Genomic DNA, 27,693 nt, shown 5'->3' on the forward strand with positions numbered 1-27,693 from the left:
TTTTGTGTTTCTGAGATTTGAACTAATCTAACTTTTTACTTTAAAATGTTTTAGCCAATTAAGTTATTTCCACAGTCCAATATGGAAATCTATTCAAATATTTGCCAACACAGATAAAGAACCGGATTATTGATGTGCGTCCTTGGAAAAAAATTGCGCACGTTTCATACATGGATACAGTGTAAATGAATAAAAGCATTATTCATTCATAATAAATCAACCTGAGAAGAAATAGAAAATGTGAAAAATACCCAGAGGAATACAATTTTGAACAAAAGTTTCTTATGTCAGTATAACCAGTTAATACACACCACAAGACTCTTGCCATATCGAACCACAGGAAAAATTTAATTTAAACAAAACAACCTAACTGTGAATAAAGTAATTATCCTTCTGAAAAATGCAGTAGCTAAACATAAAATGTTCCTGTGAATGTACTAGTTTAGAGCTAATAATGTGGGTTTTTTGTTCATTAGAGAATTACACAGTTCTTCTGAGAGTTGTTCTGTGCCAAAAGTCTTTGTTGCAACACATTTCTTATATTTTAGTTGAAGGAATCAGCAGCACTGAGCAAAAGATCCACAGACATCCTCTCAAAGATTTCTCCTGGCACCAATTTACAGTCCTCTCCTTTAGCCTGACCGTTTTTACAGGAGGTGCTTGTTGTGCTGTGTTTTGCTTTTTCTACCTTTCAACGCTGACCTATGAGTGATTCAAGAAGAAAAAGTCAACAGACTAAAGGGACTGAACCAATGTAGTTAAAAAAAAAAAGGAATACTTGGGAAAAATCATATAAAGATGGTCAGACTGGACTAAAAATAAGTGAAAAGGATTATGGAAAAGTGTGTCTCCTTGGAAGCAGAAGATAGGGCATTAGAGGTGCCTTTCATTTTGGCGCAATGCTAAATAACATCAGGTCAGCCATTAATCACCTTCTTGTCATATTGCATATAATATCCTGAAAAAAAGAAAACCTGATGTTAAGAGGTTTGTTGAATTAAAGGTTTGTCCCAGAGGAAAGGAGAGAGGAGGATAGATAGCTGTTGCTACACAGGTTTTTGTTTGTATTTCTAGATGTTTGCCTTAAGATTACATTATCATTATCTATACTGCTCGGGGCACCAAAAAAAAGATAATGTGCATGCTCTCCTTTTGCCTTATCTCCAAGGATGTTCTCAGGGGAATTCATAATATGACTTTTGTGCTTTCCTGGTTAATTCAACCCTCAATGTAACACTTCAGTGTCCACACGTTGGCCATAATTGCCTCTAAATAGTCCAATATGTTATATCTTGCAGGGTTTATTGCCCTGTTTGTTTTGCACCTTAATTAACTAAATTACTTGAGGGCATGCTGAAGTAGTGGCTATTTCTTGTTTTCTACACCCTGACTGCAGTTAAAAATTTAAATAGTAAGTCAACTTCTATTTAAACTGGAGGGGGAAAAAAAGCATTTTCAACTCCTTTTTTCTGAAGAAAATTCTTCAAAAAAAAAGCAATCTCCAGAAAACTATGTGAACGTAGTGAAGTAATTTTTTTTTAGCTCTCCTTTTCTTTCTGTGTAATATGTGCTGGAGCCTTGCTTCCAGAAAACAGTGCCATCATGTGAGCTATATATATTTTCCATTACCAGTGTCTGATGCTCTTGTTGCCTGGTAATGGTAAAACCTGATGGAAGATGAAAGAGACAAACTCAATATGATAAACATCATAACAAGATCTGCTGGGCTGAACTTTGTCACCTCAGGTTTCTCCCTGCTCCTTTATTTGTAGTTACCACTGAGTCCCCAAAAAAGAGCTATTTGTGGAATTGGCCCAATTACAGCTTCAACAAACTTTTGTGACCCTGAATTGATGAAAGTGGGTACATTTTTCATGTTGGAAGCTAAATACATGATTATGACTAATTAGAATCCACAGACTTCTCTTTTTGTATATATCACATTACATGCTTCGCTGCACACATAAAACAAGCACTGAAAAGCAGCCTGTAAAGAGGGTGGATGAATCAGGACGTTAAAATATATAAGCTGACATAAATCCGCCGTGTTGTCAGACTCAAATTCACTGTGATGAGATTTAATTTAAAATTCTCCAAATTTACTGGTCACGCCGTGCTTGCGTAATATACAGCAGAGTGAAAAGCTTTTTATTCATCCGTGGTTGATGATAAAAAAAGTGCCCAAATTTAAGACGTTCGTAGATTAACTAATCACATATTTAAGAATATCTGAGTTTGCTGCTCTTCTGCAGAAATAGAAAAAAATAATTAAACTGGCTGTACTTTATTTTCATTTTGGCTTTAATCCCTTTTATATGTTGGACTTTGATGAGCTATTTAAACCAGACAATGTCTATTTAGCTGCTTTGATTATCATTAGGTTTTCTTGGTTTGGCTGAGAATCCATTGTTTCCATTAGTATGTGCTTAGAGGGATCAAAACCTGATTAGCCCTGAGTAGGTAGTTAAAAAAAGTCTTTTTTTACTTTCACATTGCTCTTTTGAGAGTGGACTAAACCACTGTCACTCATCTATAACCGATCAACAGGTGTTTAGGGTGAGGGGGGTCGCCCACAACTGCAAAAAGAAATATAGCCCATCATCCTTTGTCCCTGTTCCTCAATTATGATGTGTTCCCCAACGTTTCCTTAAGTAGTTTTTTAATTCCAACTTTAGGTTTTGTATTTTTCTTACTTTAAATACTATTTTTTTCTCATTGGTCTACTGAATAGTCGTCCTGTACTCATACTGTACGAATCCACAACAGGGTTTACTTGTAAACAAACCAAATTCCATGTTTTGAGGCACATATTTTATTTTATCTGTGTACAGAGTTTAAAAAACACCTGTTCAAATGTAATTGAAGTTTGATGAAGATTTTTAATTGTTTAGTACAATCTAGCCTCACGATATCGCGGTTAATCTTTTGCGGTATTTTCAGTGAAATTTTGTATATTTTCTTTTAACAGTACGTTGTGTTCTGTGTAAATGTTGTCAGCCAATCTCCCCTGTGCTGTGTCTCCTGTACGATGGGAGGAGCTCTTCAAATCTAGACAAACCTTCGATCACGATCAGATATTTGTTTTTTTCAAATTAACTCCAATTATTTTTTCTAACAAAGTTTGAACTTCTAGAGTTTAAACAAGTGAGAAAAATGATAATATATTTATGTTTGACTGAGAAAAGTGTATAAAGTGTATAGTGAGGAATTTTACAGCCTTTAAATATCTATAATCTACTTTTCAGATTTTACATATCATGGATTATTTTAGTCTCCACAATAATGAGGGACCACTATATTTTATCAGAGCTATTCCATCTCTTCCTCTTCAATTTTTTTAACATGATTTCCATTGTTTCTTGTCTTGTTATGAGTTTTTAACTGTGGTGTAGTGGTTAGCACTCTTGACTTACAGTGAGGGGGCCCTTGTTCAATTCCCAGCTGGGCATTTCTTTCTGGATTTTGTACGTTCTCCCCGTGCATGCATGGGTTTTCTCCAGGCACTCCAGCTTCAACCCAGAGTCCAAAAACATGCATCATAGGTTAATTGGTGACTAAATTGTCCCTTCGGCACCATGCCTTCGCCCAACAGGCTGGGATAGGGTCCAGCATCCCCGTAAGGGATTAAGTGGGTTTGAAGAATGGATGGATGGAATCTCTAAATGTGTTATTGTAGCGGCACAGTGCCTTTGCCTGACAGTAGCTGGGTAGAATCCAGCATCCCTGTGACCCTCCACAGGAGCAAGTGGCTTTTGATGGATGGATGGATGAATGGATGGATGGACAGAAGCACAGTCTGCTCCAAAAGCAGTTGGCTTGTTCGAAATCATGTTGTGCAGATTTACAAGATTTACAAACTCTGAAGAAATGTGCGTCTTTAGGTGATGCATCTTGCTGTTATTTAATACAGTTTTAGCTCTCTGACCTGCAAGTGTAGTTTAGTTCAGTGTTGAACGCAAACTTAAAGGTGAGATGCCAACAAATGGACCCTTGCCAAACATACGTTGGAAAAAAAAAGTCCCTGAGGTGAAAAAGGTTCATAACCTTTGATATCAGCTTTATTTATATTTATCTATTTGAAAAAGATTTTTTTCACTCAAAGTGATCTCCCAAACTCTTTCTTTTGATATGTATAATCATCTGGAATAAAAGTCAAGCCCTTTAATCTGAGCTGCCACCACTTTCCCTATCCTTTAAGGAGCTAGAACTGCTTTCAGCTAAAGCACTATTGACTAAAATGGAAAACTAAAATAAACATGTCTTAAATGTAACAGTAGGTCTGAAAAGAAAGGATCAAGCGTGCAACATCAAGGTCATGCTTTTTAGCAATTAGGGCAGCTCATATGGTTGTTTTGTGCTGCATGACAGTTGTGAGAAACTTAAGCTTTCTGTCTTTCTTATCATCTTTAAACAAAATCACATGATTCCAGCTAGCAAAGCTTTTTAATCCAAATTCATGCTTCCTGGTCTGCATTCACCCAACCTCATATTTTGTGTTTTGGGCTCTTGAACAGATAGTTTTGCAACGCTGCCATATTTTTCTTTCTTTTGGACTGAAGAAGCTACGAAGCTAAAACCTTCCTTCCTGCTTAAAAACTGGTTTGTTACTGTTCAAATGGATGGATGGATGGATGGATGGATGGATACTATATGGAGTTTTGCTGATTTTTCCTATCAGTTGTTTTATGATACATCCAATCAGTATAATGAAGCTCACAGGTCCACATTTTATTAAAAGTATTACCAAGTCAACAAGCAACAGACATATCTGTTAAATAAATTGCATGATCTAAACTTGGACATCTCTTGTATTTGATCATAAACTTTTACCTCAAATGTTCTAGGTGAGGCATACAAAGTCTGGACTTTGCAGCCCACATTCAAACTTTTACCAAACTTTTATTTAAGTTATAAACTGACCTCAGTAAAAGCATGTGGTGCCCACAGGCCCCCACCTTGAACGTTTGAATGGTTTGCCCTGACACATTTTCACTCAATCTGGCTCTAAAGGTTTGGACCCCCCTGTTGTAGTTCAAATGGGAAGTTGTCTAATTAACAACTTTACACCAACCAAAATGGGTTCACATTGGAAAGAATGGCTCGAGTGGACCTGTACCTTCTAAAAAGAACAAGCCTTACATTTGCAGTGTGCACCAGAGCGTATAACAAGACTTACATTACAAACTTTGACCAAATTGAGAAATACATCCCTTTGTGAGAGCCACTTTATGTGAAGGATTCCAGAGTCCACCTGTCTAACAGCTACACCTTGGCTGAAATAGGTTCGTGTAGCTGGACAATGATCGCATGGAAGGCAGCAAATGTACGACAAAATGTCTAAAAGGAAAAGAATCAAGGTATTGAAGGGATTCCATCAATGCCCAGACCACAGATCCACAGGGAAACTGCAGCAAGCCACAAGCAAACTTTAGTGAACAAAAGCAGCACTATCAAAATAAAATAAACTAGCTTGCGGTATGTAAAAAATAAGAAACTAAAGGCAGAAGAATTAAAGCACACATTACACATCTGTTGTAATTGTTTTGGAGTAATTAGAAATGACAGCAGGATTTGTTGCACAGGGTTTTTCATCAACATGTTTTTGCTCCAAGTTGACATCTGGGGAACACCACTTTTCTTGTTCTTGATGTCTATAAGCACGAAACCATTAAAATTTAAGAAGCATTTATGTTCTTTTTTTATACAACTCTTCACAACAAGTCAGAAGGCCCCTGCAGGAATGACAGTGAATACATTCAAACTTAACATCCCAGATTGAACAGAGACTGCCCAAAGAAACAAAAGCATTAAATAAAAACCCTTAGATAAACTGCTTTACGAAATTAAAGTATGCTATTATAGCAAGGAGAGGAGAGAACTGAAGAACACACAAGAAAAGGGTTTCCCAAAGAAACAAAGGACGTTGACACAGTCTAAATGAAGAACACAAACAACAAAGCAATAAAGGTCCAAGAACCCCAAAAGATCTCATCAAAATAGATTAAAAGTTTACAACTGTAAGAAATGACATTTTTAAAAAGCAATCCCTGGTGCTTGTATTTTTTAAGTTATATTGCAGTTTTTTAAAGTTTGTTTGAAAATAGTTCAGCCCACATCGATGGGTCCACAGGTCAGAGTGGTAACTCCATTTAAAGCTGTCAGACAGGCCGTTTTGCTCACATTCATCTAATTCTCATTGATCGGCACTTAAGTTCTTCTACTGACTTTACGCCGGCGAACGGATGAAGGTTAGTGGATGGATGCATTTTTGACATCTAAAGACATCATCGTGTCAATGCACAAGTGTGAAATGGCTCCAGGTCGTACGTGATTAATAAGGAGTGTTTTGAATCGATGCTGAAAGCACACAGTTCATCAGGGAGATGTTATCTGCTTGTTTAAACTTTGGTCTAAAATGAAGCTTTTTGTGCAACAGAACCTCTAACATTGTTTTCTAAGACGCAAATTGAACCCATATTTGCAGACAGAAGCAGTTATTAAATGCTTCATTATCTTTTCTGCAGACAATTAGAGTGTAAATGATGGAGAACAAAAGCCCAGTGTATTCTCTAAGAACCCTTCTTCTTTGATAAAGTCTTACCAAGTGCTGAAGGAGGACAAACAAAAGCAACGACTCATTACAGCACAACAGGGATTAAAAAAAACAATAAATGTAAAGTTTTCTTCATTAAACATTCACCTTCATTGAATTTTCTTATTTCGTTCATTTTAATCCTGAACTCAGATTTAATGACAAGAAACTGTATTATTCCTTTGAATGGCTTGAATACCATCCTTACTGTTTAAACAACTGTATGGCTCTGCTGTCTATTCATTTATTCTGAATTTACAAGCGAAGATCAAATAATAATAATAATAAAAAAAAACACGTCCTATATTTAAACAGAAGTTATTGACTTCAAAATAAAAGCATACATTCTGTTTAAGTTTAAATTATAACATTGCTGTCAGTAAACTATAAGTGTGTCACAAAAATTGTGCTTTAAGTAATTTTATAAAAAAAAGTGATTGCAGCAAATCACTTCCCCTCATTATGCAAGTTTCTTGTGTTTATTATAAAGATTATTACAGTTTTCTGTCATCATTTTCCTATTTGTTTTAACTGCCTAAACAACTAGCCTCAGTTGACCGCTGACTTTGCTAAAAAAAAAAAATGCTTTTCCTATTTTCCTAATTGCAAAAGCCCCATAATATGCTGCCACTCATAACCATCAGCATTAAGATCTAATAAAGAATGAGATCAAAAGCAGAAAGAAATTGAAAAAAATCTAGTAGATTAAAAACAAAACTACGATGCAACAAGCAACTCTAAGATCTTGAGGTGGCCACACTTTTTAGAAGGTTAAGAATCTTATTTTGCAAAACAAATTTATCACACAGACGACTAATGTGGCTGCAAACAAACTATGAAAGACATTTGTGCTTTGTTTATCAAAGTAAAAAATCAAAAGAGACAGCCACAGCCAGACTTAAGACTGAGTCTCCCTCCCTGTACCTGTCCCTAGCCCGGGTACAATATAGGGTTGTGTCAGGTCACACAATCAGCAATCAGATTCGCGATTGTTGATTCGCCGTGGGAACCTCTTAGGCAACATGAAGAGAGCTGACAACAGTTTTTATTTTTTATTGTTTTTATTATTTTTATTTTTATTTAACCTCGTTAGTGTTGAGTTTTGTCCAAGAATTTAACTGCATTCCTGCATCCAAACTCGGTAAACATTGTGACTAAAGCCCCTCCCCCTGTATAAACTTGCTTCTTCAAAATTACAAAAAGAAAAAAAATATATATATATTACTTTCCCCGATTACTGTCCAAAGTCATCCGTCTCCTAAATGAGAGACTGACAGTATTCTCACAGCCGACCTTCCCAAAACAGGCTGTTTTAAAAGTCCTTGAATGCAATTTTTCTAAAAAGCTGTTCATAAATTTATCTCCAACTGCAATATGTTATAGTGTGACAAGTTGATTAAAAGCCATACATAGCACATATTTATTTTCGACCTTACTTCTTCTGTGATCTGCTTATCCCGGATGATTTCTCACAGTGTTAAAACGCTAACATAAAGGTAAATGTAGCGTGAAGACAGCTCTTGTCGTGCGAGAACGCTGGGATAAGTCTTTGAGAAGAGGAGAAAGGTTTCAGATGGAGCTGGATAGGCTGCATTAGGCTTTCAAATTGGGTATATAATGAGCTGATATGTAGCAACAGATATTGGATTAAAACAAACATTTTAAAGCAGATTGTTTTTCTTTTTACATTGATTAAGTTGTGTGAAGATCATGCTGATGATAATGGCATGAAAAACAACTTGAAACGTGATGTTTGCTGAAGTAAAAGCTTTGAGCATATAACAAATGCAGATCAGAGCCTCATCTTGAAAATTTAGACGATAATTCTCAGGTTTTCTTGTGTTTGTGTTCCATTATATGCTTTACTAAAAGCCAATTTTAGAAGTTTTTTGGGGAAAAAAAAATATCCAATAAAGTCAAAATGAGAAATTACAACTGTCAGCCTTCTACGCTTTACTCACACATCCACTTCCCCAGTTGTAAAATTACTGCTGAGTCACATGACAGTATCATGTGAACAGTCTCAAAGGGTTAGAGTCAGGTTTGTCAGACTCTACATGGAAAAAAAAAAAAAATCAGGAACAGCACGATCACTTCCTCTTAACATCTGTTCTCAGTAAAAATTCAAAAGGACTGTACATATTGCTCTTGGAACATATACAGAATCTGTACTTTTCTGCTGCTACATGTCAAAGCTGCAGATCTTGGTGTCTGTTTTGAATCCTGACTCTCTGTATGACCACTCTAGTCCTGTGGGGAGCGTGCAGCTCGAGATGTTGTTTTATGGAAATGTGCAAGAGAAAGCAGTATTTTTTCCAAGTTTCACCAAACAAGATATTTTTTATAATTGCATGAGTTTATATTGAATTTGTATTAAAAGAGACCCTTTTCACCCTTCCTACTTTTCTTTTTATTTTCATCATAATCTGCCTTAGATGCCCCAGGATATTTTTTTTTTCTACTCTCATTCTTTTAGGTGTCAAGGCAGGGAACATTAAATAATGAATAATATCTAACATTTCATGTGAACCAAAATTTATATCAATTTTTTCAGACCAACTCCTTCTTCATTTTATTTTTCAAATATGAAATTCAAAGTAATTTTGGTTAAAAAAAATCTATTTAGATTTATATCTTTTGGAAAAAAGTAACAAATTTCTAATTACAAAGAACATTGTAAAGAACTTTATAAAGAACTTTGTCTATTAAGTTGGCTCAGCAACTTAAAAAGAGAGGCAAAAAATGCTTTAGAAACCATGTTTTAAGCCTTGTCTTGAGTATTTCACTAACTGGAAGAATAGTAGTGTTTAAGAAAAATAGTTTTATTGCAATTTTGTAATAGAAAAAAATAACAGAATTTAGAATATGGATCAAAAATGTTTACAGCCAAAATCACAAAACACATTTTCTTTTTAAACATGTACAACCCAGATGAAAATGAGCATAGTACTGTGTAGTAAGCCAAAAAATTGAAATATTAGTTTTAATGACCATGCTTAAAAAATGATGATGGTGTTGCAGAGTTGTGTTTAAAATGCATATCTTTTTCCTTAGATTTATCAGATTATTTTTTGTTAATGTTGCTGTAAATCAACTGCATAATTCTGCTTCTTTATTGTTGCAGTCATGTTCAGCATGAGTAAGTCTTATGAAATATACTCTGCATTAAAATATATTATTAACTGTTGTCTGCAATTATCTCTGCAGTTTTACTGCGTTGGAAGCGGAGACAAAACTAACATCTGACATTCAGCAGATATTTACTTAACATTTCCTGCATGAAACATTTGCCTTATAAATCAAAAGCTCCTTAGTACAACTGCGTATTTGAAACACCGTTCCAAATGACTAAATGTATTTTTAAACAACAAGACACGAAAAAGAAATACCCGTTTAATGTTCAGCACTTCCCTGTAAAAGTAATTTTTTTTAACGTAACCAATTTATCTGCAGACATTTAAAGTATTTTATTTTTGTCACTCAAACAAAGTCATTTGATTAAGTATTGTCATAAAAGAAATCCTCGGCCAATTAGATAAAAAAAAGGGGAAAAACTGGATTTTCAGCATTATGCAGATTTGTCCGCGTGCCAACTTGAACAGATGGAAGGAGCAATGGCAGAGAAGAGAATATGGAGGGAAGTGCAAAAGGGGGGCCTCGTTTTCAACTCTAGCTATCAAATCGTTTAAAGTTTATTTTAAGGTTCCAACTGTTTATTTTAATAGAGAAGGATGCTACTGCAGATTTCTTTTCTTTTTTACAGAGTTTGCACTTCACCACGGTTACAGAAAACCTCTTTCTTCCAGAAACATTAACACATAATTAAGACAATGTTAAGTTTATGTTCTTTGAACACATACATTCTCTATTTTAACTCTTCATTACCATCTGTATCATATTTGAAACACACATTTCTCATTACCATGATCCAAACTTACCTTAACAACCCATTGTATAAAGTGGTTCATGTTTTCTGCCCTGTAGTTCATCATCCTTCCATTAGGGGCAGTAGAAGGGCGTTTTCTGCTCATTTCAAAATGGCTGCCTCCAAATCAGAAAAACACTTTTGGAGGGAAAAAAGTTTAGGTAATTTTCAAAACTTTATGGTGAGAATAACTCCTCTTTTGTTATTCAGTTTTTATATAGCTACTTACTCTTTTGAAATAATGTAAAATTTATTGAAAAATAATTATTTATAATGGAGATATATAGTGTTTAAAATGTATGGATCAAATTAGAAACAGTGCTCTTATAATATTACATAAAGGGGTGCTTTTTCCCCTGAATTTCCATGCTAACATTTTTTATCTGAATCTTACATTTTTGTTAAATTTATTTGAAATGGTTTATTTTATGCAATCAGGCAAAATGCATGTGAAATACAATCAACAGAAGTTTACATAGTTATGTCAGGCACAGGAAAATAGGCATCAAACTATAGATATAGATTTATCATTGCTTGAAAGGGAGTGAGGGAACTTAAAAAATCCCACCCCAGCCCGACTATACCAATTCATTGAAAAGAATTATAATTTTCCGGTTGATAACTTCTGATCAAATATTTTTACCTTACTAACATAGCTACAAGTCATTAAAAAATCATTGTGTTTCAAAAATCACATGACTATGCAAGCAGACATAACACTATTTCAGATTTTATCGCAGCATATTAGACACTTTTATTACAGACTCAAGGTCCATTTGCCACAAAGACACAACAGATAAAATACTTAAAAGCAATAAAAGAATGTACATATATATAATAAAAAAATGTAAAAAATAAAATAAATAAAAAGAGACACTATGATAAAAGTAGAAGAGCCAATAAAAATAATGACATAAAATTACAAAGTATTGTAAACTTAAAAAAACAATTGCAGACTTAAAAAATTAAAAACATAAAAAGTTTAAAAGAGATATGTAGATCAATGATAAAAAATTTAGGAAACATCAATAAAATAAATGCAGATTGTTTTTCATTAGAAAAATCCTTAAAATAATTCAAGTATCAAACATATATATATAAAAAAACAATTATAAAATAATTAATAGTTATTATTTTTATTCAATCAGAAAAGTAACTTGTAAGCAAACATGCTGTCATTCACCCAAAGTATTATAAATGAACCTATATATATCTCATAAAAATAATGATATGGCTAAATGCTTTGTGTAGATTTTATGAAAGGATTAAAACATATCTCTATTTAAAAATATGGCTTTTCTGTGGGCTTAATAGGGTTAAAGAAATTCTGACTTCTAGGTCTCTTTGAAAAGAGACTTTCATTAGTGTAACACGGTGAAGTATAAAGAGCTATGGTTTGTCTTTTGAGGGCTGTCAGTGAATGTGGTGCATGTTAATCTCAATTCCCTCCATTATGTCTTAGTTTTCTGTCACTACATAGTTTTTTTCTTTTTCAAAGTCAGGGTGACTTTCTCTATCAGTACTTCTTTCCACCATTTTTAAAAAAAGAAGGATGAATTGGGCATGATGAGGAATGGGAGGAAACAAGAACAGGAGCAGAGGAGTAAACACCCAGACAGGTGTCTGGCAAGGGACAGTGATTAGATTTATAAAGCAGCCAATGTTATTTTGTCTGCTTGGAGACTGCTGTAAGACATTAAGCACTAACCGAAGCCCCCGATGTCCCACTGCGGGGACACCATTCCTTTTTCTTCTCCCTCCCCATCCTCCTTTGCTGTACTCATTCACATTACTTCTCTTTCCTCTTTTCTCCTGAGAGTGTTTAAATCCTTCTTCCTTGTGTCGCTCATCATGATGGATTGGCTTTAAAAGCATCCTTTTTCTGCTTCCATCACCAACCTTACATTTTCCCCAGGCTCTGGTGTGTCGCCCCCCTCCCTACCCAGACTCCACCCCACCACCACCGCTGTGACCGTTGGCACACAACATCTAATATTTTTCCAGCTGGAATGAAACTGAGCACACTAAGGAAGGGTATTTTAATGTAATCACTTGTCCCTGTCGAGGGAACATTATTCTTCATTTTAAAGCATCCGTCTTTCCTGCCAATAGCATGGATTTTCCATCAGCTCCTTGATGATGGCTCCATGATTGGAAAACTGACTGGTCAGACTGTCATATTTAAAGGATTTAGTTTGAATTTTTTTCCCTTTTGGGGTTACATGGACTAGGTTATTAAACTACAATTTGCTAAGTGTGATGAAATGTTCCTTCCTCTTGTCGGGTTAACGTCCTATTGCACGATCAGCTTAATTCTGTGAGCAGATTCCATCATTCAAAGACGCCATCATCATTTTAATTTGAGCAGCTTTGTGAGTTAGAAACTGTTCCAGGCTGAATGTAAGCTTATTAGGTTAGGGAAGCTCACCTGTGTGTGCATTTGTGCGCATCAAGACTGCGTCCAAAGCCTGTTATAGCATCTCTGACGGAGGAGAGATCACTCCTCAATAGGCTGAAAAATGTACATTGAGGATGTTTCCTTTTGTCTCACTTCAGGTCATCTGATGGTGTGTGCACAGCAGGAACCGTGGTGGTGAGTCGTCTGAAGATGGGGGAGATGGAGGGAGTCGAGGTGGACCACATCGCTACCAACACGCCCTCGCACAGGGTAAAATGGCATTGTTACTAGGCAAAGCAGCACCAGGTGACTCGGATTAGAGTAGGGCCGCCTCCCTTCCAACAAGATTAAATGAACTCCAGGAAACCCTGATGGGAATTACAGGACATTTGAATGTTGAATCTGCGTATTTAGGGTTGGTAGCAGTTAATTATCAGCATGTGTCAACTTATAGAATAATAGGGTTGATTTTTTGTTGTTATTTGAGAACATATTTCTGTCAAAGTTACTTCACTTAAGTCCAAGCAGGAAGCTGAGTTTTAGCACACAATTAGAAATGTGAAAATTAAGTTGTATTGTTCTTTTGCTATATTCCCTGCAAACTCCAGTACATATATGTATATTTAGTGTGTGGTTTAGACCTTATAGGTGTTAAACAACAAAAAAACAGATCAGCCCCTGTGATTAGCTGTTGTGTTTCTGCATGTTTGTCTTGTATAATTGAGCAGAGGCTGCAGCGCGGCTGAGTAGCTTTCACTTTTGTGTAGCCCTGTTGCTGGTACAGAGGTTCCTCGCATGGCCTCAGAGTGTCACTGACAATCTGCCTTTGTTTTCTTGATGAATGCGTCGGCTTGTTTGAGTGTGTGCGTGTGTGTACACAGATGTACACTTCCCGCTCTGTGTGTAGCTCCTGTTGCCAGGGATAAAGGGGGGGAAAGAAGAACGGGATATGACAAACATCAGAGAAGCTTCAGTGAAGACGGAGTTTGTGTTAAATCTACGTCATAAAGCTTCCAAATATCGCTTACTCGCATGTTTTTGGGTGACTGTGATGGTGGAGCAGGACACTTGTTTGATCCCTCACTGTCTTTGCTGAGGTGGCGGCTGCTCATGAATATCACACTAAGCACCTCCCTTAAAAAAAACAAAACAATCAGCTGAAACAAAAAGAGCCTCTAGTCACCTTTGATCTGATCTCTTTATGTATGTTGGCCATCAAAGGCGGATCGGCTTCATGCAATCAAATACAGATGCCTTTCACAGCTGTTGAGCTGCGTGCACTGTTAATATTTTTCATTATCACAGACTTTTATTTCTAAATTTTATCAAAAACCACATTTTCTGCTTATTCGGATCAGTGAGCGTTGTTTTCTCTGGTGCAGGCCTGATGAGATCCTAATATTTTAAGTTTATTGCAAACTGGAATTGCTGACAACAAAACTCAACTTTTTATTTTCTGGTCTTCTTTAAGTAATCATTAATTCATCATATTTTGATCAATTTTAAAATCATTCCCAGTCGTCTTTTAATTGCTATTATATTAATTACAATTATACTGTTTTTTTAGCCAAAACCATGAAAGTTCTGTTGTTTTAGGAAACAACTGGGGAACTGTTGGAGAGGAGTAACCCCGCCCCCTTACCCATCTGCCCTTTTTTACACTATCTCCTGCTAGCTTACAGCCCCTCACAGCCTCAACCTACATAACTGGTGAAACAAAACTGTTGAGCAATATTGGTGCTATCCAGCTGTACGAGGAGCTTGTGGTGTAGTAATTTCTACGTCACAAATGCAGACTTTCTCCAATCATTTTTTTGCACTTGATTCACATTTAAATAATGAAAAAACTCAGAAATACAATTGTACAATCTAATCTCAAGTTAAAAGCATCAAAAACACATTTTTTATTAAAAGTCTTTAAATGGATCATTTAGAAACATATCTGTAATTGTCAGAATTACTTTGAGGAGAAAAAAAGCCAACATTATGCCTCAATAAGTAGGCTAATGTATTATTTCAACATGTGCTTAAGGAAATGAGCAGAGTAGACTGTAAATGCAACAAACTAATTGGACAAATATGTCCATCCATCCATTTTTAGTGATGCTCTAATCCTGTCCTGTGTCCATCCTTACCCCCCATTGGCTGTCAGGACATGTAGTAGTAGTTTATTGGACAGGGACAATGTGCAAAAACATTAAACATGGACATCAAGGAGCACACAGTCAGAAAACACAATAGATGCCGAGAGATAGCGCGGCATGAACATGCGGTCCTCACAGTGACTCCAGTTCACCTTTGCCAGCAATTATTGCTAAATCTTCTGCAGTTTGTAAAGTCCCACTTGCAAAAGCTTATTGTTTAAAAATAAAGTCCTTCACAAGATAACTAAGGAATTTTCTTCCACTCCCTTACACACTTTAGATTGTTGCTGCCACAACAATTTTCTCATTTCAGTTGGGCTGAGGAATGAATGCAGCTCAGTTCTTCTCGTTTTCAGCCATTCGGTTGTAGACGTGTTGCTGTGCTCGGGAACATTGTCATATGGCATGACCTACTTCTGCACGAGCTTCAGCTGTCAGACAGATGGACTCACATTTGACTCTGGAATAATTTAGTGCATAGAAAAGTTAATGGTTGATTCTTTGACTGTAAGCTGAAAGATAAAAAAAAATTGCTTAAAAAAAGAACGAAAATTTAAAAAAGGCTTATTAAAAAAGTTTTTTTTGCTGTTCTAAAACAAATATTTGTGTTACCTTGGTACACCTAAAAATTTAATTATCCCATCCCATTTTAAGAGCTGTTTTGTTCTAGGAGAGCAAATTACATATTTTCTGTTTTCTTTTTTCTTTTTTTTAAGCAAAAGTAGCCTCCCTGGTGGATCTAAGGGGGGTTAGCCCCTCAGAAAAAAAAAAAAAAAAAAAATTATCCTTCTCCTAATTGCCTTTCCAATTTTTGAGTCAATATTAGTGTCTTTATTGACATAGATTCAGAAATCATTATTACATTATTTTTTAAGCAATGTGGAAATAACAAAATCAATAATTTCAATGAAATCGTGAGCCCCCAACATTATTTGATTAAATGATGAAACTGTTAGAAATAAGTATTTTGATCCTTTCATTTGCCCCCTTTCTGAAGTCTTCTACCCCTACACACCACCTGACACAAAATGTCCTAGCTCCGCCCTTGTAGCCCAATGACCAATGTTTTAGGCAAAAAAAGGTCAATTTCTGCTAATTTTTCTAAAGTTTGTTTTTCTATATGCCCAGACAAACTAATATTTAAATAAGCGGCCTACCCTTGTTGGTTTATTGTTTTCATAACTTTTTTGATTCATTTTCAAAAGAATTTTACATGCTGACATTACAGCATCCCACTGCTATCAACAAGGTTTTTTTTTGCACTTTCACTGCATGAATGTAGTCTCTTTAACTGCTTTTCTCATTACTTAGCATTAGTAATTAGGGTGTAATAAACTTTCATAATGGCCATAATTACATTTCAGATCTACAATAAGAACTACTTTAAGCAAATTCAATCGCAACACAGGTCAGAGTTCTGATGTCTTTCTCTTTTGTGTAATTTTAGTTTGCAAGAACGTCAATTCATTGGCTCCATAGAAAAAGCAATTTTAAAGACCAACTTCGTTTTTGGTGTTTTTTTTTTTTTTACATCTTTCGGCATTTTTTTCATGATGAAAGACATTCAAAGAAAATTAAGCTTAAAATTGAATTTCTGAGTAATACTTTGTTAACCCTTCCGCTCTCTTCGGGGTCCAGTTGACTCCAACCACATATTGATATGTGATTTCTTCCATGACAAAGGTGGACAGGATTTTATGTCTGTCATGGACATTAGTGAAACTCAAAAATCAAAGATAAAAAAAAGTTCAGCGCACTGTCTTGGGGGGTCCAGATGACCCCACTTTTAATGTAAACAAACTAAGGAGAGCGGAAGGGTTACATCATTGTGATTCAGGGGCAGACAAAACAATGAAGTTTGAAAAAGCTTGTAGCTGTGAGATAAGAAACTACAATGGACAGACCACAAGCCCCTGGCTCCACTCCATTCATCCAGACTAATAGATTCATGTATGTTTTTTATTTTCTTTGACCAAACTAGTATCTGGCTCAAAAATGTACTGCTGGATTGCTGCAATATTCCTCAACCTTTTTGTTGCACCAATAATGTTAGGTTGGGGGTGTGAGGGTCGGTAATGTATTGGAAGAGCGAGATAACAGATGGGTGACAGGAAGTGGGGGTGGGCTTGCTGCACGGCGACAGTCCTGGCTACAATTCAGAGGAAAATTTTGAATGAACTACTGCCACTCTGCATAAACTATGTTTGGTAAACAATATGTTTTTTTTTAAATTTTGGCTAAAACTTTAACACATTTGGTACAGCGACCATTAAGCGATAACTGCACTGGTCCATTGTGGTGAAGAGGGAGCTGAGCCAGAAATCAAAGCTTTCAATTTACCAGCCAGTTGAGGTGGGTCGGGCAATGGCTCCTGAATGCCTCCCTGGGGAGGTGTTCTGTGCATGTCCCACTGGGCAATGACCCAGAGGAAGACTCAGGACATGCTGGAGAGACTACGTCTCTTGGCTGGCCTGGGAGCGTCCCGGATTCCCCCCAGAGGAGCTGGAGGAAATGACTGGGGAGAAGCAAGTCTGGGGATCTTTGCTTACCCTGGGCTCCCACGGCAAGCGTTACAGGTCAGGTGCGACGCTGGAGCAATCTGCAGCAGATGACTCCCTTTGGGTACAGGATGGCTGCAGCCACTGGCTTTGCTGTCGATCTTGTAAAACTCCGAACTCATGTAGGTTCATGCAATTACCCACCATTCATTGCGATTTAGATCGTTAATAGCCCCAACTTCACAAAAAGTGCTGGGACTATATATGCAACACATATTATAGATGCTCTTTTCCAAAGCAGTATAATTTTTTAATAATCTGCATATTAATTTGCATTTTTTTCTTTCATTCTTAGTGTCCCATAGTTTGTGAGCCTGCACACCATTGCTGCGTCGACCAAGAAGAAAACCTGCTGACTGGGCCAGGTATGACGCCTAAACACTGTCTCCATAATATGATTAAATTGACTTTTTGGTGTTTTAATTTGTCTGTTTTTTCCCCTCAAAGAGCTACTTTGTAGTTGTAACATTTTACCAAGTGAAGGCCACAAAGTTAAGCCTCCAGTGCTGTTATTTGCCTACTCTCATTTGCGAGGCATTCATTTATAACAGGAACATCCTGATGTCTCCTAACATAAGGGTCCTTCGAGGTTTTCCATCTAATTAACTTTAAACTGCCCTTTAATAACCTTTCCATTAAGAGGATTTGAAGGATCCCCGAAGTATCCCATTTGATTAAAAAATGTCTTTTTTTTCTTGTTTTGATTTAATAACAGTGAGAGGTGTCTTACAGGGGGGTTAATTCAGCAAGCTCTTTGAAATTTTCAGCTGAAAGTGAGCAGAAGATGCTTTGTAAGCTGCATGATACTAATCGATTGGCAACACAGAGAGGAAGGTCCACTGCTGATGCATTAGGGGGCTGTGGAGAGTAAATGAAAGAAACCCTGACAGAAGAGGCAATGATGTGTGAGCGCCCTGCTGTGATGAAACTTCAGCTCTTGTTTGGAAGACATTTTCCCCCAAAAAAGTTTCTATTTCCGTCCATTCATTTTCTCCTCCATGCAGATTCCAGCCATCTCCCCGGCAGTCTCACCTGCGCCTCTTGTCACCATGTCACTGCCACTTACAGCTTTCGCTGTGATTATCCAGCACACTGCAGCCATATTTGCAGGTGCACATCTGCAGCCTGTCAGAACAATACCCTCCCTGCAGATGCCCCCCCAGATTGAGTAATGCAATTTAGTCTTCAGCTTTTATTACCTCTCGAAATGAGAGGATGGAGAGGGAGAAAAAGCCCACGCACGGTGCAACTCAGTTACTCATTTTCTTAAGAGGTGTCAGAAAGGGAAACAAGGCGTCTTAGGAGCGGTCAGATTAGCGCGGCTGCAGGGAGGTGGAGGGAGGAGGGGCTTCAGGGGTTAATCCGCTTCTGCGGGGGAGGCAACTGTCAGCAAGTGTTTTGCTTTTCTCCTTTAAGGACTGCCTTCTTCCCTTTCTCTCTACATTTTCCTTTTATTTTTGTTATCTTAATCACTTTCTATAATCCCCGTGCTGACAACAAATCTCATTTAGATCGAATTATGAGCCTTTCTGCAGTCATTCTTGGGATATTTTTTACTAAAAATCAATGATTAGTGGAGTTATGCCTGTCCTCAGTCTATTTAATTCATTGCTTGTTAGACTTTTATTGTTTGTTTGTTAAAAAGGTTTTACAATTTGCACGTTATGAACAACAAATGGAATTTCCCTGGTTTTCATTTAAAAGAAATGATGCTCTGTCATTGAAAGTTCCATTCCAACAAATTTTTTTATTGTAAAGTTGTTCCCAGTGGTCTTTAATTACGAATATGTAGTTTTTGCCAAAAATAATAATAAAAAAAAGGTGATTAATAGATGTAATTCCCTCTCTGCTCAAAAACTGCTGCCAAAACACACTAATCCATAAAGATATCATTGTCACGTTCCTTCCCTGGTGTGTTTCAAAAGTACTCCTATAAAGTCAGAGACCTCCCGCTATGGAGAGAAAATAGACTCACCCCAATTTGTGAGTGCATAAATCTTGATTTGTAACTCATGTTTTCTTCATAAGTAGAAAAACTACGAAGTTCAAAAAAAATACAAAATACATTTTACAAATGCACAACTTAATATAAGATCAGCTAGAAACTAATTACACACACAAATCTTTAAAAACTTGCGCAGGAATTGCGTGTCACGCACACACAAAACCACATTTATCCACAAAACTGACTTCAGACTCATTTCACGTCTCCAAGATTCGTTTATAAATGATGCGTTTAAATGCTGTTAGAACACTGGGTCATCAGATTTCTTTTAAGCTGCTTTGAACTTAGATTGTGAAAGATATCTGTTGAAACATGACACTTTCCAAAATTCTTAAACAGATATGTCTCATATGTAATATTAAAAAAAGGTTTTAAAATTTGTTTTTTAAAGAACTCAACACTAAAGTTTTTCTATTCTCAGCGCTGGCTTGCGATTGCGCTTTCCCTCCGCCGCGGAGCTCTTCCATGAGTTGCCGACACGAGGTCCTCTTCGACACCCGGAGAGCGGAGCGGGGCGTAGGGCTGATCAACTCTGTCCGCTCTCTTGGTGTTGAGGACGACCTTGCACCACTAACTTGCTGAAGAGCCCCATAGCGAAGGCGCTGCAGGGAAAGAACAGCCCTGAGGGAGCGCTGAGTACAGAGAAACTTGGTGTTGAAAGTTTCAAAACACATATTCAGACTTTTTTATATTAATTATCACGCATATCTGTTTAAGAAAGTGGGAAAATGTAAAGTTTTGCCAGATATTATTCACAATCTAAGCTCAAAGGGAGTGATAAGAAAACTCTGATGACCCAACATTCTATCAGCATTTAAACGCTGCACTTGGACACAAACCTCAGAGGCGTGAAAATAGTCTCACATCAGATTTGTGTGTAAATGCGTTTTTGTATGTGTAATTTGTAAAGGTTTGTGTGTATAGTTAGTTTTAAGTTGTTGTAATTTTAAGCTGTGCATGTTTAAACTGTGTGTTTTTTTTTTTATTTAATAATTTTTGTGCTTTTGCACAAAATTTATTGTATGAGTTAGAAATCAAGGATTATGCACGCACAAATCCAATGTTACGCACAAGTCAAGGATTATGCATGCACAAATGGGGATGAGTCTATTTTCTCACCATACCTCTCTGCCATGGAGTTTTAATTTATTTAAAAAAATGATTTTAGGGTTTGTACCATTTAAAAAAAACAAAACAAACTAATTAAAGTAATTTAAGCCATATTAGTTATTTTGGGTATCATACTTTGTATTATGAACCTGCACAAAGGTATATGTTCTACTCATAAATTACAGCAAAATCATATTTATTTGAGAATTCTGTGCTAACACTGCAATTGTCTCACCTCTGGTGCTTCAGCCTCGACGTATTGAGCGACTTCTTTCTGACTGAAGTTCTGCATAGTAAAAGGACCAGTAAACACTTTTTCAGACCCGCAGCTCTTTCTTCTGCTGCTGCAGGCATGCAGATAAGAGCATTAGGACTGTTTTTTTTTTGTTTCCAGACCTTCAATTGCCACTATAACTCTGCAAAAATGAAGGAGATGGTGCTGAATACAAATCTGTACCAAAGGGTGTGAGCTGAGGTTAGGTTAACAACCAAAAGTTTCTCAACAAATCCTCCGACTCTATCTATCTGTTGTTTAATAAATAGGCAATTAAAATGGAAATGAATGGAGGAATATCGCAAATAGTGTTTGGACATTTTTTATGTATTTTAGTTTAGAGTCTAGTCTGCTGCTTTGCCTCAAAAATGAGAAATGCCTTATCTATGGCAGACACTGATATTGATTATAGAATTTAAGTCATCCTTCTTAGCCTCTGTGACTTTTAAAGACTCCCTCCTTTTCTCAGACTCTCTTGAGGCGGCTGGCTGGGGTTTTTTGTCGATGTAGACATTGGTCTTATACTTTGCAAAATCTAAGAAATGATTCCCTTGCAGGATTGTAATGCATTTCTGCTTTCTTCTTCCCGTTTGTCCATCTTCACAGTGTTCAGGAATCCAGTATGCAAGGTGTACACATTCCAAACTACAGACAGCAAGAGGATGATTGTGCGGGAACAAATGGAGGAGTGCACTTTGTCATTCAGTATTCCAAAGCAGTTGCTGTCCCTGTACATTCAGGAGGACATGAGCAGGTAAGCCAGTAATGTTCAATTATGTTTATTTATTTATACACTCTTTTAAGACTCATTATCTGCCCATTTTAAACACAGTGGGGTTTGTTCCAAAAATCATTTAAATCAAATAAATCAGCACTTAATTGTTAGTTTGTGCAGCTAATTAAAGACTTGAATTAATTAACCAAAATCAGAAGTGAAAGGCTCCTTATCTTAAATATAGTCTTTTGTTCTTGTTAAATGTTTTACTATTAAGAAACTATTGTGTTGCCTAAATCATTAGAGTTATAAAAGTTTTTATTTTACCACAGATTGAACATCTTTCTCAGTTACTTTTAAAATATGAAAACAAAAGCCTAGAATCCAAATTAAATCAAATATATGTATTTGACAGACATAGTGATTTCTTTATATTATGTAAAATTGCCATTTCTTATCTCTCGATTAAAAATGTTGTGATTGTAACAAGTAGTAACTTATTTTCTTTATGCTTTGCTGAAAATTACACTTCCACTTTTGGAAGAAGCAGATTGTATAGAGAACATAGTATCACTCCAATTTGTGCGTGCAATAATTCTTGATTTGTGCATAGCTTTGGATTTATAAGAAAATGTTCAAAGCAGCTATAAAAGAATAATCTGATGACCCAGCATTCTAGCAGCATTTAAACGCATCATTTATGGACAATCTTTTCCTTTTTGGAGACGTAAAATGAGTTTCACGTTTTTTGTGTGCGTAACCAGCAATTCATGCATAATTTTTTAAAGATTGGTGCATATCGCTAGTTTCAAGCTGTTTTAATTTTAATTTGTGCATATGTAAATTAAGAATTACGTACACACAAGTTGGGATGATAATAGTTTCTCTCCATAGAATTGTATTCCACTGAGATTTCACTGTATTTTATGAAGTAATGTTGCCATCAGAGATAACCCCTACCGTTTAAACCAGTACATAACTTCATAATGTTGGAGATAAAACAATATTTCATATTTGTTCTTAAAACTTATTTCTTTCAGAATTTCTAAAGGTTTTAAAAATAATATGAAATTGTAGGCAAAATATGTAAACTTTCCTTACACATTTGTTGAAGCTGTTAACTGCCTCACGGTTGCCGAATGGCACCAGGATTCACTTTCAGTTTTTTATGGTCACCAATATTAGCCACCAAATTTACAAATTTCTAGAAAATAAGCCTCCCAAAAAAGCACGATCCTGTCTTCTTCGTATATTTTTTCTCAGCATCAACAACAATTCATACGCAGGTCTCAGAGTCGCTGTGGTGCTATCAACACCATGAGTTTTGTGCAGCGTCAATGCCGTCTCCCCATCTGGACCCACAGTGGCCGGATCGCCGGATTGACGTCTGGTCATTGCCAGGCCGTCTGTGCATGTCAACTACCGTACGGTTTCTAACAATCAGACGGTAGCAGTGGGATGGCAGGGAGGTGGCTGGAGGGTGGCAGTCTGAAATTAACCGATTATCAGACAATTTTGGCAACCTTGGAGTCCCTCCCATCAGTCAGTTATGACGCTGCTACCTTCCTGCCACCAACCAGTCACTGGTCTGCCTCCACCATCTCCCGTATTAAAGCGGTACCTGCAGCAGTCAGCTTCAACACAAGGTGATCCGCACTGAAACAGATCTTTTGAGTCGCACCTAAATATAGAAAAGAATTATGAAATATTTATGAACTCTCTTATCTGTATAATTCAGCTCATAAATGTGCACCAAGCTCCAAACCATGTCCATCATATAATGTGTGCTCATTAACAAGCGTGCACGCTGCATATATAGCTCATTCTGTGAAGCACCTCTCCTGTAATCCTCTTGAAACGGGGTCTCCTTCCTCAGAGCCGCTCCATTTAGACTCCATTCTGTTCACAGCAAAGCTCAATGTTTTGAATGATTCAGTTGGTGCCGTGAAGTTGTGAGAGCGGCAGCAGATGGTGGTTTGCTCACCACTCCTTGATAATCTTGAATATTTCTGGCTTTTATTACTTAGCTTTGATATAGAGACAGGTGTACTCATTGAAGTGTGTGAGCACACTGGTAGATTATTTTTATTTAGGCGCTGATAATGCTGTGCATCCTCCTGCAAGCGCGTCTGTCTCCATGTGTGCAAAAATAATGAAATAATCGGAGGAGAGTGTGGGTGTGCAGCAGATTAAAAACTCATTCATTAACAGCTGTCTTGCTTATCATTAATGAGGAAAAGCATGTCCTATTTTTTGTCTTAATTGACATGTATGTAGTTGGTGAGTCACAGACTTTGATTTTTAACTCTTTTCCTTCCTGGTCCTTGTTTTTGAAGAATGTTTTATCAAAGGATGCTGATTCTGAATGTATATGACCACATTTAACTGCCTACCTTACACCAGTTTATCATTCTTTTAATTTATGTTGCCTTTAATCTTAAATCATCTTCAGTTGCTTCTGTGAAATTAAATTATATAACTGCACCTTTTTTTCTCAATTATGGAGAGAAAATAGACTCACTCCCATTTGTACGTGAGTAATTCTTGATTTTGTGTGTAATATAGGATTTTTGCATAACTTTGGATTTGTGCGTGCGTAATTCTTGATTTGTAACTCATATAATATGTTTTGTGCATAAGTAAAAAAAAAAATTAAAAAATCCAAAATACAATTTAAACATGCAAAAATTAAAATTACAACAGCTTGAAACTAATTACACACGGAAATCTTTAAAAATTACACACGAATCACCTCTTACACACACACAAAACCTCTGTTTCACACAGATCTGTGGTAAGAATCTTTTCACATCTCAGTGATTTGAAGTGATGCTTTTAAATTCTACTAGAATGCTCGGCCAGTTTTCTTTTCAGCTGTTTTAAACTTAAATTGTGAGTTTTATCTGGTGAAACTTGACATTTTCGCACTTTCGTAAAAACAGATATGCCCAATAATTATTATAAAAAAGGTGTAAATTAACGTTTTTAAGACGGGGATGGTAAGCGGTGCCGGACCCTTCTAAACACCTGCAGATCATAGCGGACCGGTGCTGCCTGTAATTTCCACGTTTTCCGACCAGAACTCTGTGCATTTACTTTATAAAAGGTAGTGGAGGGTGTGGGCAGCAGGGAGGTGCGCTTTGGTCCAGTTTTCCCCGAGGAGCTGAATGCGACACCAGAATGCGGCGATTGCACACAGGGCAGATAGGCTTGATCAGCCCACCGGCCGAATATAATTTACTATTTTTTCTTTAGTTTTTTGTTTTCCTCTCTTTTTTCTGTGCATTAGTAGATTTCTGCATCTACTCAGACCACAGTCATACTGATAGCTTTTAAAGTGGTGTTCATGTATTGGTCCACAGCTTAACTCAACGCTGTTTTTTTATTTTGAAAGGGTTTCAAGATGTTCACTCTGTTTTTCCTCCCTATCGATTGCTTGGACATTAAAAGTAAAAGTAAAATCTTATTAAAAATAACACTGTATGTATAAGATTAAAAGTAAAAAACACTTGTTGGCAAAGGTTTGCAGTCAAGAGTTAAAAAATGAAAGTTTTGAACTTCTATATTGATAAAGCTTAGCCCTGCACGCCACAATCTGGTGGTCTATTTTTGGCTTGTGCTTCATGAAAATTAAACACCACTTCACCATGTTTACTTCCAACTTTTGGGATCTAGAATCATCTCAAATGTCTCCGGGGTTTGAGCAGCAATGCTTAAGACCATTCTGCTGATTGACAGGCAGATGTTGTCAAGGTTTCGGAAGTGTAGGAATGTGACGGTTCTTTCTGCTTGTGGTCAGGATTTGTGGCATCAGCGTTTTGAATATAATGAAGATGTCACTTAGCTTGTTTTGATAGCCCAGTAATTAAACTACTGTGGTGAAGGAGCCAAACAAAAGAGACTAAAACTTTTACTTATGGAGTCATTTACCAAATAAACTTAAACATGAAAAAATGGTGGGAGAACAAACCAGTGACGTAGCAGTGCAGAGCAGATGACCTGACAATGATAAACTGAAAACCAGACACTTAAATACACTGAGGTTGATTAAATGAAGACAGCTGTGTGTGATTTAACCTGAACATGGTGAGACTGACAGGGAAAACAGAACACGACAAAACCTAAGCACTGAATCCTGACATCTACAGTAAAGTAGTTTACCATGATAAATGCTTAAATTAATCTTTCTTTTTGTCAGATTGACAATTATTAATCCAGCTGCTGCAATCTGCATCCTGATTGACTGTTGACCTTGTCAATCAATCTCCTCCATCCCATGTCTGCTGTGCAGAATCTGTACAGTTTGCCACATTTACATAAATCTTTAGTTGTAAGCAGATTCTTGTTTTCATTAAAAAAAGCTTTTTTTCTATGAAGGTGTAAACTTTGAGAGAGAAAGTGTATCAAGTGTGTAGTGAGGAGTTTTACAGCCTTAAAACATCTAAAATCCTACATAGCGGATTTTACCTATTGCAGATTTTTTTTAGCATGTTACCCCCACGATAAACGAGGGAATGATGTATTTGAAAAATCAGTTTTATGCCTGATGCTTAGATTTGTATTTTTCTCATTCCTTGGGAAAAAAAAAAACTAGCTTTGTTTGAACCTTAAATGTGGTTTTCTTTCATGGTTTAATGCAAATATAACATAATTACAGTGTTGCTAAGATAGATCCCTGTGGAACTCCGCATGAAAACACTAACCATAAGGATTACGATAACATTTTTCTTTGCGGAGGTACCGATGGCCTAGTGTCTTTCTCTGTCTGTTTTGTCTGGTTTTATCGTTTCTGTGAGGTGTCACTCATAAAACAGAAGCTTTTGGAGGGAAGACTTTCTACCCAGCTTCATATTTTGACTGTGTGCAGAAAAACGTTGCCACCGTTTCTTTGACAGGATTCCAACATACCCCCGCTGTGCATCTGCTGTGACTCCCCATGGTAAAAGACGTTAGCCTTTTGCCACGGGAGGCGAAGCGGCAAACTGCTACATCTGAAGGCCTTGCTGGGGTGTTTCTCCTGCTACCTGTGTAAAGTTCACAGAATTTAAAGGTCTCTTCTCTTACTCCTCCTCGGAGCCTGTAAACAGCTGGTTGGTTCCCGTGTCCGGTTTGGATGAGGTTAACAGTCCAGCACTGGCTCTGCTCCGCCTGCCTGCAGCAGAGCTAAGTGAATGTTTGCAAACTGCAGCTTCTCTGTTGGGTTTCCCATATCCCCAAACCACCCATGGCCAGTGCAAACATACTCTGGTTTTCATCTCTCCATTCCCAGTCTGTTACTATCTAAACTTTCCTCCTAAATGATGTCTTGTCCTCTGAGCGCTTGGGCTTTCTGCCCCTCACACTGCATCATGGTTGACATTGCAAGCACATCTGGATGAGGAGAGGGGGAAATTCCCTGTTCGTTAGAATCTCGATTGCTTTTCTAAGTTTCTATCTATTATTATCAAACTGAAGTCTGTATTGTAGATGGTTGATTGAAGCTGTTCTTCCAATATTACCTTAAAAGTTAAACTTCTCATGGAAAATGTTGATTTTTGTGCACACATTCTGTTCCTTCCTGTGGGTGGGATCCCCTTTGATCTGTTTTTGGTACAAGTTTGTATTATCTTTAAGTAAAAACTGTCGTGTTAGTGATCGCACTATTAATGTGGCTTTTACTTTATCACCACCTTCTTTTCAAATATGTGTCTCAGAGATAAACCATATATCAGAGTGTATTCGAAAGCTTGTTTAATCCCAAATCTCTTAATGATTTTCCATTATGTTAATTTATTTATGCAGTGTTTTAATTGTTGTTATCTGTCAATTTTGAACTCAGTGGGTCCTGACAGGGAGAGTGTTATCTTTCCCAAATAAGAGTGTATAATGTGTGATAGAGGATGGTCGCTGTTTTAGAAGACTTTATCAGAGTACAAAGTGCTTATGCAAACCAGTGCTGGAGGTGCGTGAGCTGCATTTAGAAGAGCTGCTGT

The 27,693-nt window shown here is 36.8% G+C and overlaps 1 protein-coding gene across 1 annotated transcript in view; it reads left to right on the forward strand.

The window, feature by feature from the left end:
* inpp4b (inositol polyphosphate-4-phosphatase type II B) overlaps nucleotides 1-27,693 on the forward strand; it is a 147,173-nt gene that overhangs the window by 69,685 nt on the left and 49,795 nt on the right. Inside the window, exons 6-8 of the mRNA XM_036212286.1 lie at nucleotides 13,074-13,185; nucleotides 17,913-17,982; nucleotides 21,613-21,760. Coding sequence (XP_036068179.1) covers nucleotides 13,074-13,185; nucleotides 17,913-17,982; nucleotides 21,613-21,760 — 330 coding nt within the window. The remainder of the gene's footprint in view (nucleotides 1-13,073; nucleotides 13,186-17,912; nucleotides 17,983-21,612; nucleotides 21,761-27,693) is intronic.

The sequence above is a fragment of the Oryzias melastigma genome, linkage group LG1 (genome assembly GCF_002922805.2).
Source record: "Oryzias melastigma strain HK-1 linkage group LG1, ASM292280v2, whole genome shotgun sequence".
NCBI classification, from domain to species: Eukaryota; Metazoa; Chordata; class Actinopteri; order Beloniformes; family Adrianichthyidae; genus Oryzias; species Oryzias melastigma.